This window comes from Sarcophilus harrisii, chromosome 3 (assembly GCF_902635505.1).
Source record: "Sarcophilus harrisii chromosome 3, mSarHar1.11, whole genome shotgun sequence".
NCBI classification, from domain to species: domain Eukaryota; kingdom Metazoa; phylum Chordata; class Mammalia; order Dasyuromorphia; family Dasyuridae; genus Sarcophilus; species Sarcophilus harrisii.
In genome coordinates, this window is record NC_045428.1 from 30,243,828 (window position 1) to 30,258,376 (window position 14,549).

The 14,549-nt window shown below is 37.3% G+C and overlaps 1 protein-coding gene across 2 annotated transcripts in view; it reads left to right on the forward strand.

Annotated features, from left to right (window-relative positions):
• FNDC3B (fibronectin type III domain containing 3B) overlaps positions 1-14,549 on the forward strand; it is a 362,569-nt gene that overhangs the window by 304,100 nt on the left and 43,920 nt on the right. For both annotated transcript variants that reach the window (XM_031957667.1, XM_031957668.1), the window contains exons 19-22: positions 935-1,107; positions 3,602-3,715; positions 4,595-4,744; positions 9,899-10,179. In XM_031957667.1, the coding sequence (XP_031813527.1) occupies positions 935-1,107; positions 3,602-3,715; positions 4,595-4,744; positions 9,899-10,179 (718 nt within the window). The remainder of the gene's footprint in view (positions 1-934; positions 1,108-3,601; positions 3,716-4,594; positions 4,745-9,898; positions 10,180-14,549) is intronic.

Consider the following 14,549-nt stretch of genomic DNA (forward strand, 5'->3'; position numbering starts at 1 on the left):
TTATTATTGGGACATCCCAGAATAAAGTGTGATTTCTGAGTTCCTGTCTTTAAATTTAAATTTTTTTAAATCCATCACCAAGTGCTTGCCCAAAGTACCTTAAATCATAAGTCATACTTCCATGGTGATATCTCCCAAGATGAGAGGTATTCAAATGTAATGAGAATAAGATTCATTGGGAATCTCCTTTGGGCAAGATCTTGTCCACTTGTCCATCTGAGCTCTCTATTTTAGGAACATAAGCTACATCTTTAGACATTTGAGACAGTAAGGTGCCTATTATGTGACAGTTAAATCCCTACTGTGGGCCAAACATTGTTCTAGGCAGAGAAGATAGAAAGACAAAAACAGTGATTGTCACTATGATCAAGGAACTTATGTTCTGCTAGATGTGTTCACTAAAAATAAAATAAAACAAAATCCTAATGAGTCCTGGTTTTAGATTCTATCCCCTGCCTTCCCTCCAGAAAAGAGAGAAAGACTAAATCAGTGAAATTCCTCTGAGAGCGTTCAGGTCTCCATCAGAACTATTGAGATAATTGAGTCAATATAAGGTGACTTAATCCATAATCATTTATTAAATGCCTGCTTTGGATAAGAATCCAGTAGGCACTAAGAAAATACAATCCTTGCCCTGGGGGAGCTTATATTCTGAGAGTAGAGTCTATATGTACCCTAATATCTGTGCCCTTAGTACTTAAAACAATGTCTGACACACAGTAGGCACTTAATCATTGTTTGTTGATCGGTTGATCATATTAGTTGGGGAGCACTGAACTTATGAGCTTTCTGGACAATGGTACTTTCTCAAATGGGATTGAAAAATAGATATTATTTATTTTTAAAAGATTATGCTAATAAAAAAAAAAAAATGTGATTAGATCACTTAAGAGAAGAAAAGTGACCTAATGGAGGGAAATGTTTGTCTTTGCAGATGTTCCTTCATCAGAAAGTGGCTGTGAGGTCTCTGAGTACAGTGTAGAGATGACTGAACCTGAAGATGTCGCTTCTGAGGTATATCATGGGCCTGATTTAGAGTGTACGGTTGGAAATCTTCTCCCTGGAACTACCTATCATTTCAGGGTGAGAGCCTTGAATGATGGAGGGGTAAGTGATATCCTATAATATATTTATACTTTTATAAAAGCTTTCTGGGACTCTTTGTTCAACCATTCAAGGCATCAGGAATCTGTAATTATATTGATAATGGTTCTGGAAGCCATCATACTTCCTAACTTTTATTTTACACTCAATTCATCAACAATATCATGGTTCTGGAAGCCTTCCTAATCCCTAACTTTTATTTTACAGAAAGGGAAATTGAGGCACAGAGAAGTTAAGATGTGCCCATAGTAATATGGATTGTAAGTGGTTCTCTGCCATCAGATCCAGTGTTGTTGGATTACTATATTGTTTCTAATCAGTCAATCAGATAGTGGGCTAATCAATGGCGACACTGGAAAGGCTAAAGACAGCTCCTATACTCAAGAAACTCACTGTCTGATATGACCATATTACATTAAAATAGGCCCAACGTTCTCAATTTGACAGCACCGTATTACCTCTGAATAACTAGGGGCAGCTAAGTGGTACAGTAGATAGTGTGCCTGGAATCAGGAGGACCTGAGTTCATATGCAGCCTCAGATATTTACTGTGTGACCCTGGGCAAGTCACTTAATCCTGACTGCCTCAGTTTCCTCATTTATAAAATGAGCTAGAAAAGGAAATGGCAAATCACTCTAGTTTCTCTGCCAAGAAAAACCCACACAGAGTTAGACATGATTGTAATGTCTCAAAAACAGCCTGTAGGAAAGTAAAATAAATGCATAACATCTACACTATTCTTAACTATTTTTGAAGTTGAATTGTGTGCCATATGAACTTGAGCTAATCACCTAACTCCAAGGGGTCAGTTTCTTCTTCTCAGTAGTATTTAACTACTAATTTGACTTGTCTTTTATGACCAGCACAAGATAGGACTTAGGGGAGTAAAAGGCCCAAATTATTGTATTTGGAGCATGATCCACCCTTGGAAAATTGAGAGTTGATCTGTGGTGTGGCCATTTTCTGAAGCCTGAGTCTTTGTCTCTCTTTTAGACAGATGGTTTTGCAAGAGTTTCCTGTATTATAGATGCTCAGAAAGTGGATTTCTCCATTTTTGAGAACAGAGGGACAAATTTTGTTAACCCTCAATGTATTTTGTGTTGGCATTGATTGTGCAACCGCCAGTTCAAACTATGGGTCATTTGCTATTTGAATGAATGGTGCCCATTCCCAAAGAATACGTTAAATTGTTGCTGGTTAGCTGCCCTGAGCATATTAGGGTCACTGCAAAAGATGGCAATAATATAAAACTTTAAATAATTCATAAAATGGACACATTACTACCAAATCTTTCTATGGGCACTAGTTTGAAATTGGAAATACCCAGAATTAGATTTCTGAGAGTTTTGATGTTCATTAAAAATTAAACATCCATAAGTATCTTTGTTTATTTTTACTGGCATCCTCCAAGGAATATTAAAGTAGATTTTTTAGCCAAACGGCCTCTGAAAAGTGAACGTGTCATTCAGTTGTATTAGATCCATTTAAATTTTGCCTCTAAACTGAGATGTTTGTCTGGTATCAAATTAAGGGACAAATTGAGAAACACTTTCCTATTGTATTCTCGGATAAACTTGTTGGAACTTTAAAAATATAACAGGGAGGTGGACATGCATGGGTCAAATAGGCTAGGACCTTATTGTAAATATTCTGGTTTAAGAATCTGCCATGGACTTGTCTTAAAATTAACTAGATAATTTGGATAATAGATAAGACATTGGGGTTTACAAGGGAAGATTGAACTTTTCCTTGTCACTGCAGGGTTCTAAAAGACTGTCCATGTCATATTTTTCAATAAAGAATTGCAAATTGTTTTTTTGAAAAAATTAGACCTGGACAAAGGAGGATTGTTTTAAAATAGGCACTATTGTTGTGGGGATCGGGACTTCTCCAGTAGTTGAATTTTTTCCCCAGAGTGAGAAATAAAAACTTTGCCTTTCCTCCTGAAGGGAAACATTATAGCCTTCTTACTGAGTTTCCTTTTCTCCTGTGCTTCCTTCATATTCATTCTTCCTCTTTGTGAAGATTCTTCCTCCGTCTCTCTCTTTGGCCTCCTGTTCCCAAACTGCCTTTTGAGCACTGAACTGACCACCTTTCAGAGAGCCGGGGAATAACCTGCTGAAGAGAGGAAGTCAGAGTGGAACCAGTTTAGAATTCCCTACATCGATGATTATTTGTAGTTCTTACATTTCCGGTGACCTCTACTTAGAGATCTGAATATCATTCTGATTGAGCTAAATTTGGGCCAAATGAACTCAGGCCAAGTGTTTTTACAGTTTTCAGTTGTTCTCAAAAAAAAAAACTTCTTTTTTAGCTCTTTGCCTGCAAAATGTTGCAGATAGATCCCTAGAGTTACTATTTACTGTTTGCCAGATTCTTTCAGATACATCCTTTTTCCTATGATCTCGATATAATCCAAGTTTCTCTTTCCAATGTCAGTAGAATCATGCCTTCAAATGTTCCAGTATTTACATAGGTGTGTGCTTCTTTTTCTAGTATGGTCCTTATTCCGAGGCATCAGAAATCACCACCGCAGCAGGACCCCCTGGACAATGTCGAGCACCTTGTATTTCCTTTACGCCTGATTCAAGTGTCTTAGTAACTTGGGAGGTAAGTCATGACCCGTATTGGAACCCACTCTCTATTTTTTTGATTGCCTAAGCCCCTAAAAGTACAAAGTCATGCAGCATTGACAACTAAGACAAAGAGGTTCAAATTTGATCCCTAAATGCTTGCTTACTTGGTAATCACTTAAAATCTGAGGTCCTTTCTAGAGGTAGATTTATCATTTTCTGATGTATCTATTCACTAATTCTCATGTGCGTCTTGAAAACTTGAAGGGATTTCATACCAGTTTCTAAGATAAGATAATTTCAATTTGTGATTGCTTTTTGCTATTCAAAGAAACCAGATAATTAGTCCAACTCCTTTGAATTAATTTCTAAATATATCAATTTGTCAGTCAACATATTTATTAAGTTTATTTATTTATTAAGTGCTTATGACAAAGCATTTATTGTGCATCAAGTTCTGTGCTAAGCTGAATTTACAAAGAAAGCTTTAAAAAAAATTCTGATTTCTTCAAAATGTTTGAAGAAGTTCTTTAAGCCATAAAAGGAAAAGAAAATGGCAACAGAGAAAGTGGGGAGTGCTTCTAACATGAAATTATTGCTGGATTGTCTTTGTTATTGAGTGCTAAGTGCCTCCCTACATGCTGAATGTTACTTTCTTGTCTACCATGGTTAGTATTTTCATATGGCCTGCCTCTTTTCAGCTTGAATACTAAATTCTCTTGAAAATGAGTGTGTCATCACTCTGTTTAGGTTATTTTTTTTTTAAACAGCTTGTTGAAATCCCAAATAAAATAAGAGAACGAGGAATACCCCTCACTCCTCCCCTTCCCCTCACATTAATTTTTTAGCCAATATAAACAAAGCAAGATTTTTTAAAAAATAAATAAAGTTATTGACCAGGGAAATCTCTTTCCAGAGCCCCGAAATCTCTGGTGCTGATATTTCAGAATATAGATTGGAATGGGGAGAAGATGAAGAATCCCTAGAACCCGTGTATCATGGGACAGAGACCAGTTTTGAAATAAAGGACTTGTTGCCTGCTGCACATTATTGCTGTAGACTTCAGGTAAGTCATTTGCCTTCTTGATCAAAATACAGGAGGACTTCTGAACATAAAGAATGGGCTGCTTCAGTGGGTAGTGAATACTCCATGATTAGAAGGGATCAAGCAAAGGTTAAGCAGAGGAAGGAAAGAGGAAGAAAACCCGCATTTATTAAGTGCCTACTATGTTCCAGGCAGGAGGCAGCCATTTGGTACATTGAATAAAGTGCTGATTTCAATTCTAGACTCAGACACTAGCTGTGTCATCCTGGACAAGTCACTTAGCCCTGTTTACCCCAGTTTCCTCATCTGTAAAATGAGCTGGAGAAGGAAGTGGCTCTGATTCATGGAAGTCCCAAGGATTTCCTCCTCACTCATGTTATTCATGGGAGGGAGAAGCCATGCATTGTGGTACACAATCTAAATTTAAATCCTAGACACCGTATTCCCCTCTTATACCTCCCACATCCTCCAATATGCTTCCCACACATAGTGCCCCCCTTTTATACCTGGTGTTTTCACAAAATGAGGCATTCTCCAACAACAGACTTTCCATTTAACTGAAGGTGACTCCTTTAAGTACTATACCAATCTTAGTTGATTTTCACCATTTTTCATTGCCTCCTTGACCAAGAGCACTAAATGGGAATCTTGATGATTCAAGGCCATTATCATATGCATCATTGTAGATACTATTTCTGTCTATAAGAGGACTTATGATTTCATTGCAAGAGGGAAATCTCAGGTAAGGAAACACCTTCCTTAGAGAGATGCCCAGAGTCACCCAGCCTGAACCCACCAGAGTCTTCCTGGTGCTGAGTTTGGACCTCGATATTACTGCCTTTTACACACCGTGCTATATGAAGTATGATATCACAGTGTACCTCAGAGGCTGTTGATGGATGTCAGTACTCCATGCACTAAATAGTTCTGGATCCTGAGCTTGGGGGGTTTTATTTCCAATTGCCGATGTTTTCTTCTTTCAGCAGCATCCTCCATCCCTTCCCATCTTTCACTCCACAATCAGCCCACCGGTAGGCATTTATTAAGCACCCGACACTGGATATGAATGTAGAAAAGAAAGACTTCCCCTATACCCTCATGGAGCTTACAACTGAATGGAAGAAGATAATAGACAAGAGGAATCTTAGAGTTAAGAGAGTGGAAGAGCTAAGTCCATGGCTTTTTCTGCCTGGCTACCTTGGCCGGAAGTGATGAGAGCTCTGATTTCATTTGTGAGAACTCTCTCCACTGATTCCCAGCGGCCCTTCTTCTATGTCTGAGAGTTTTAAGATAGGGTCTCGAGTCTCTGGCTAAGATGATGACTTTCTGTCACCAAGGTTGCTTGGTGATGGCTTTGGGGGCAGCTTCATGGGACTTTAGACTTAAGACTAGAAGGGATCTTGGGCCACGGATCCAACCTAGTCATATTACAGATGAGAAAGCTGATGCTGTATGCAGCTAAGTGACTTCTAGAAAGGTATTAAATGGCAAAGAAAGCCCTTCCTTAAATCCAGGACCTCAAACCCCAATTCTTTCCAGCCTTGGCTACCTTTTTGTTTATTTGTCTGTTAGTTTGGGGGTTTGGTTGCTAGATGAGTAAATAAATTATATTTTTGACTGTGATATGTCTGATTTGAAATGTTTTAGCACGTTATTGGGTGAAAATGTTCCATTAAGTAAATACTTCTGCAATATATGTGTATGTGTATATACACATACATACCTAGATATTACCACCAGGTGGTGATAATGAGTCATGATCACAGGTAATGATAGTGAATCCATGGGCACAAAAAAAAATTGGAATGTATGGCTTTCATTGAGGCTCCTCCTCTGTCTTCTCTCCTCCCCCCCAAAAAAATTTTTTTTTTTTTTTACAAAGTTTAAAGAGTTTGCAGAAGGGCTCTAGCCTTCATGGATGAAGAAATGTGACTCAGCTATGTCAAATCACACTTTGTACCAAATCACATTTTCTTTTTTTCTTTTCCTTCCTTCCTTTTTTCTTTCAAGGAAGAAAGGAAGGAAGGGAGGAAGGAAGGAAGGAAAGGAAGGAAGGAAGGGAGGGAGGGAGGAAGGAAGGAAAAGAAGAATTTATTAAGCCTTGATAATGTGTCTCTGGTTAATACATTAGAAAAAACATTCTCATAGATATTAAAATGAAACTAGAATCATGTGTTTTGAGGCCCAGGCAAATTATGTTACCTATCTGATGTCATTAGGTAGTAAACAGTAATTCTGTGAGAATAGGAACAGTTTAGTTCATGTCTGTATCCCCATTATCTGGTACTCAGGAAGTGTTTAATTAAAGCATTTAATTAAAAATAGGTGCTTAATAAATGCTTGTTGAATTGAAACAGTCATATTTGAACTCCATGCTTTTCGCATTGTGTCACATTTCACCCCTACATTGGCATAAGGAGGATACAAAAAATGATGAAATTTTAGGAGTCTTCTTATCCAATGTCCTGATTTCACAAATGTAGCTGAAGTCAAAGGTCACTCAGTAGGTGGATGTGCTCACTTGTTTCTTCTGACTCCTAGACAAGTATCCCACAATCCACCCAATTTTATGCTGAAATTTCATGATAGACACACAGTCGATTTTTTTTCATAAATGTATTTTTTTTAAAAATTTAGTTCCAGATTCTCTTCTTCTCCCTCCCTCCCCATTGAGAAGGCAAGCAATATGATCTCAGTTATATATAAGAAGTCATTCAAAGCATATTTCCATTTTTACCATTCATGCTCGCACCAGAAGGCACAATTACCTTTCAGGCTTGTACAGCCCCCTCCCCTTCTTGGTATCTAAGCACCCCCATTGTCTCTGAGCTTAAAGGTCAGCTCCAATGTCACCTTCCTGCTGGGAATTTTCTTAGTCCTCTTAATGGTTGGTGACTTCCCTTCTCCCTTAGGTATTATTACTTTGTTTTTATTTGAGATCTGTTTTTTATCACTTAGCTCTCTATACACTCTTTTTCCTAAGGAAAGTAGAAGCACTTGAGAGATAATTTTTCTTTTTGCATACCTAGCACAAGGTACTTAGTGAGTGTTTAAGAAATACCTTGTTTTCCTGCACTAAATTGTATTCTTATTTCTCAAAAATGAGAGCAGAATATTATTTTTTAAAAATGAGGAAATGATCCTAGAATCACTTGAAAAGGACCACAGAGGCCATTTAGGCCAATCCCAGCTGTAACAAAAATCTTCTCTATAATGGACCCAACAAGTGGTCCAACAACCCTCCCATGATGGAACCTACTCCAATTTTGGACAGCACTCAGTGATGGTTAATATTCACATTTGTTCCATATGCATCCCAGAGTGGAACCAAAAGCTAATAATAACCCTCAGTACATTCTGAAACCTTGGGCCAGGTTTATGAGAAGTCCTGTTTTCCCTGGATGCTCTTGGTTTCGCAACGTGTTAGAGCCTGGTACGAACTCGCTGAGTAAATACAGAAACATTTCAGAGCATTTAGGGGGGTTTCTTTTGCTTTATTTCTCAATCTGGGATGTGCAGGTAGAAACAGTGGTTTCCTGGCTGGTCCACATCCAAAGCCTCTTCTAACAGGTGGCTGATTGTCTGGTGGAGCAGCACTGTATTTCTGGTGTTGGCAGCTTTGAAGAATACGGTTCATAAAATCATAGGGAAGGATGCTTTTGCAGGATAGTGAACATTTGGGCTTTGGTTCACCTGGTATTTATTTCTTAAACAGTAGATTCATTTCTCTCCAGTCAGCCTCATTACCAGATATGGGAGAATTAAAATAAAGGTCCCTCCTTCCACCCCTATTCAACTGCCATCAAAATTTCTAGCAATTAGTTTAAAGGCCAATAACACTCTCAGGCAATTTACTATTTTTCTTTACAAGTAACATTGTGAAATTAACTTTTTACTTAAGTGTACAGCACACTAATTTAAAAATACAATCAATTATACTCTTTTTAGGACTTTCTACCTATATCTGTGGTGTCCTATTTGGCACTACTCTCATCATTATTTTTATTGTTATTATTTCTTACTTAATCTACTTTTTTTCACATCTCTATATTTGTGTATGAATTTTCTTATCTAGTCATTCTTAATGTGCATGCAAATCAGTTGCCAAGACTGGTTTCATCTCATGCTGCTATACGCCACCCAAAATGAACTTCACATTCCAGATTGACTCCCCTTCCCCATGCTGAAATTTCTCCCCACTCCTGAGTCTTGGAATTCCTTTTTCTTTCAAAACTTGACTTAGTTCCACCTCTTTTGAGAGACCTTTCTTGAGTCCCCCATCCCTGCCTGATACTAGAATCTTTATCTTAAATATATATTTGATTCCTTCATGTGTCCCCATTGTTCTTCCCCAGTAGAATATAGGCATTGTAAAGGCAAGAATTGATTCATTTTTTTTCTCCTTGATGTCCCACAGCTAGCATAATGCTTTGCATCCAGTGCATATTTAATAAAAGCAAGCCCAACTAAATTGTAAATTTGAAGCTAGAAGATCTTGGTTGAAATGGAAGTTCTGACATCTGTAAAATTTTAACCACCTACTGAACTAAAGCACTGAACTAATTTCTTTACAAATATTAACTCCATCGATTCTTGCATTTGCCTTGGAATATGGGTACTATTATTACCTCCATTTTACAGATGAGGAAACTGTAATATATTTTGTGAACCTTTTAGTACTATATGAACACTATGATTATTTACAAATTGCCTTTCTTGCAATGACCCATTGAAGTAGACAATGTTATTATCATCCATAATTTTACTGTTGAGAAAATAGAGGCTAGAAGATGAATGAACTCCCTGCAGTATGGAATCTTGTTAGCAGATATCAGAACTTCCATTTCAACCATGAACAATACTACTGTTACTGTGTATAATGTTCTCCTGCTTCTGCTCAATTCACATTGCATCAGTTCATAAAAATCTTCCCAGATTTTTCTAAAACCATCTTCCTCACTGTTTCTTATAATACAGTAGTATTCCATCACAGTAACACAACTTGTCGGTCATTCCCCAGTGGATGAGGAAACCAAGGCTGGTGAGACTGGTTTTCCCAGGTCACCCAGGGATTCACTATCTAAAATGAAGTTTAAAGCTAATTCTTCTTATTTTCAGTGGGACTTGACAGCTAATAGATACGTTGCCAACTGTCTTTTTTGTTTTAATGTCCAGGCCAGCAATCAGGCAGGAGCAGGACCGTACAGTGACCTTGTATCCTGCCGGACACCAGCCTCGGCCCCGGATGCTGTCTCCACCCTCTACGTCTTGGAGGAAGAGACCTTTGGTGCCTGCCCGACATCACCTTCCATGTGCCTTGTACTGAACTGGGAAGAGCCGTGCAATAATGGATCGGAAATCATCGCTTACAACATTGATCTGGGAGAGAACAGCATTACAGTAACTGATGCCACGAGCTACGTGATTAAGAACCTCCTTCCAGAAACCTCCTATCGGTAAGTAAATTCTTAGGTCAGAACAGCTTGGAAATCGGATTTTTCTGAGATCCTAGAGCTTCCAGCGCAGACTCTAGAGTCAAGGATGAGTGAATATTGAGTGTTAACGAATTGGCAGCCACAAGGCAGAATACATGGAGATCTGGCTTCATTAGTCGGGAAAACCTGGGTTTGAATACCATCTCCAGTCACATGCTGACCCAGCCCCTTCTTGCTCTAAATCCCCTTTAAATACTTAAAAATTAAGACCTCCGCCCCAAGGAACTTTTGCTTATGTGTTGGTATTTTCTACATGAGAAAAGAAAACATGTTAGTATTATCACAAAAATTAGTTTTGATCAAAAGTCTCCAGAAGATAGCTTGAGAACCATTACTTTGGCGGTTCAGAGACCATGCTGACCTACACTAGGAGAGTGACTTCTCTAGCCTGGGGTTCCCAGTCCTAATGAGCTCACTAGGACCAGGATGTTGTTCTCTTTAAACCAGGCTGCTGGTAGAATAACTTATAGATAATTGAATTAGATCTTAATCAAACATTTGCTAAAGGATGGCACAGTAGCAAATCTGCATTAGAGAAGACTTTTCTTCACAGAGAATTATTGTATTTTTCCCTATACTTTCGACTTCAGTTAAAGAGGGAGCTGACCAAGAACCCTTTCTGATAAATCAATATCTAGTTAGCCATTCTTATTTAAGAGAATTACACAGGGGTTGGGTTTCTCAACCTGAGCTCCTACCAATCCATAAAATCTGGTTCACAATTGTTTCAGGAACATAATTGCAGTGATTATGGCCACCTACAAAGTTAGTATTTCAAGAAGATAAAGATGTAATTTTGGTCAAAGGAACTTCTTAACTGTCCTTTTCTCTTGCCAGAAATGAGTAAAAATATGAATGAATAGGTCATGATGTTCTGGGAAAAATAAGGGACGGGCAGGGATGCATTTTAGGTGAAAGGTTCACCTAAAATGGTGAAAGGTTCAGCTTCTGGAAGGTAGTTGTTTTGCTGTTAATCTTCAGCAGTTTCATATTGTTCTCACACTGAGTTTATTCTTTCTCTGCATTGCCATGAACAGACTAGCATCATCCCTAATGGAAGGAAGGATAAGTTGTTTTTCTAAACTGGTGGAGATCAGTCAGATCACATGGGGGTGCTTCTCCCAAATGATTTATGACTGTTATTAAAACAATTTTCCCTACAATTGGTACCCTCAGACATTGCCATTGGCTTTTTTGCTGGGTAAATGAAATCTGCTGGAGACCACCCGGGATGCCAATTTAAAATGTGGTAATTTTTCATCTTGGAGCTAAATTTAAAGTAACCAGGGCTGTTTCCTGGTTCTGGAGGGGAAGACTGGGAGTCTGGTCTTGTAAAAAAAACATGTCCTGGATAACACTGAACCTTCCAGTAACCATTTGCAGGCACTTTCCCCATCAGACTGTGCAATCCTTAAGTACAGGCAGTTTGTACCTGACTCATAGTAGGTGCTTAAGGAATGTTAATTGACTGACTAACATTAAAAATTAACGTTAACTGCTGTACAAGTTAGGGGAAACTTTGACACGTTCTTGGCACCAACAGGCATGGGGGAATGATTAGAGAATCACTAACAGGATTTGAATCTGCCTCTTCCCAACACTAAGGCCAACTGTCTTACCTGCTATACTTTATTCCCTATATATGTGTACATATATACATGTGTCTATATTCATTGTACATGCTCATAAGTTATTTGTATTTATTTTTTTGTTCTGTATTTTTTCCTCACTGTTATAAACTCTTCTGGGATAAAAAGCAATTCTTTTTATTTCTCTCCTACAAGCATAGGATTTATTGTTAGATCCCTATGTGCTAAATAAATGCCAATGGGTGAATGACTATGGATAGGTGGATGGATAGAGAGATAGGTGGATGGGAGGATGAAGAGAAAGATGGATGGATGAATTGATCAAGGGATACAGTTGAATGGATAGATGAAGGGATGGATGGGTAGATAGATAAATTGAGAGATAAATAGAAAAAGGAATTTGATTATTGATAATCAAGTTTTATGTCATCGTATGTGGAGTAGCAGAAATTCTCTTTTCAACAATTAGTACATATTTTGAAGAACAGTCTAGAGGCTTATCTTCTAACAACAACAACAACAACAAAAAGTCTTGGTAGGTAGAAGAATAGAGATTTTTATTTTTGTTGGCTGATTCTTCAACCAGACTCTCAAAGAGCAACTCATCTAAGTTGATTTACATCCATGATACCCTCATTCAGTTAGAGGTTAGAGTGGAGTGTGGAATCCTTTGAAAGTAACAAATTACACATTTTTTTCTTGCCTCTTTACTGACCATTTGAGGAATTACTGAAAGTCAAGTTACTTCTCCCAATAGAAATCACCATTCCTCACCCTTTACACTTAATTTCTGAGGCCTAAAAAATGTTAGAATCTGATTAAATCAATTATTACTTTTTTTTTAAAGCCATAAATATCAGAATTCAAAGACTTCAGCAAAAATGGAAACTTATCTTGTTTGGACTTTTGTAGTAGTAACTAATCGAGAAAACATACTTTTATAATTGATTTTAGGAAGTAATTCAGTTCAATTAAACAAGCATATATTAAGCATTTAGTAAAGGTAGCTAGTTGGTACAATAGATGGAGTGTTGGACCAAGAATCAGGAAGATCTGGCCTCAAATTTTTTTTCAAAAAAAGTTTTTTTATTGATGTCTTCTGTTATATATATCATCATAGTTTATCCCCACTATTGTTTCCAGTGAACCAGTTCATGTAGATTATCATCATAGTCATCATTTCTTACAGCATTATCATATTCCATTCCATTCACATATCACAATTTATTTAGCCATTCCCCAATTGACCAACATCGACTTTGTTTATAATTTTCAGCTTTCACAAAAAAAAAGTGCTACTATAAAGATTTTGGTGTGTATGGGTACATTTTCTTTTTATTGATGGCTTCCTTAGGGTACAAGTCTAGTAATAGATCTCTAGTTCAAAGAATATGGATATTTGAGTCACTTTATTTGCATAATTCCAAATTTCTTTCCCAAAAAGTAGAAAAGTACTTCACAGTTACACCAATCTGTGCCGATCTTCCCACAACCCCTCCAACATTGACTGTATCATTATTATTAGTGATTTGGGACATTCTTTAATATGACTTTTAATACTTTGCAATTCTACTTTTGAGAACTTTTATGTTCCTATCCCTTGATTTATCTATTAGGGATTGGCTCTCCGAGTTCAGATCTCACCTCTCTAACTTACTCAAGCTATATGATCTTGGTCAGTCACTTAAACTCACCTCTCAGGGTTATTGTGAGGATCACATGAGATAATATTTTGCAGATGTTTGCAGATGTTTATTGTTATTATTACTTTCCCTACTACTGTTCTTACCACTGCTATGTACCAGATATTATATTAGATATCAAAGATACTTGGGAAAAAAACATCCCCTGCTCTCAGAGAGCTTAATTTCTTCATTTTTTTTTATTATATTTCATTGCTGCAATTGATGTAAGATGGGCTAATTATTGGATAATTTCTCACTTGCAATTTCTTCACCATAAATCCTCCAGAGTGACTTTCTTTATCTAAGTAAAATCATTGAGGCCATTTTTTATCACAATGGAGCTAAATGACTCATCACCTATTTAGACTCATCAGTTGTTATTTTTTGCTGGAATCACTTATGCTCATGACATCATACAGAGAGCAAATAATGTTTCCAAGGAATCTTGAGAGACTATTTTACAAAAAGCTCGCTGCCTCTTCCAGGGAATTCTGTGTTGAAGTGATTTCCCTTAAATAATAAATCAATAAATGAATGCATGCATGCGTGAACAAATAAATAAATAAGAGCCAGGTTCTGATAGGATATCAGAGTGCAGAGCCAATTAAGTGATGTGAAATAAACTAATACCAGTTATTCTGATGGGCACATTTCATAGAAAATGGGTAAGCCAAAGCTCAAACTCCATGTAGAATGGCCATTTAGAATGTTTTGACTAATGCCGAAGGTTTTGTAAAGGATAATTTTCCCTGATGCTGCAGAGTCATGTAGCTTGTTGGATGTGGCTCAGCAGTGCTTTTCCCTCTCTGAACAATGTGTAGTCATATCTTGATGGCTAACATTAGCTTGTAGCAGGGGAATAAATGACACAGGTCAGCTAAATCAGTTGCTACTTGAATTCAAAACATGTATTTGAATCTGGATGAATGTAATTTGTGAATCTTTATTTTGAAAAAAAAAAACACAGTTCTATCCCAAAAAGTGTTGAAGCAAATTGTCTTTTTTTTTTTTTTTTTTTTTAAAGGAAGGATCTTTTAAAAACTGTTGCATCCAAAGT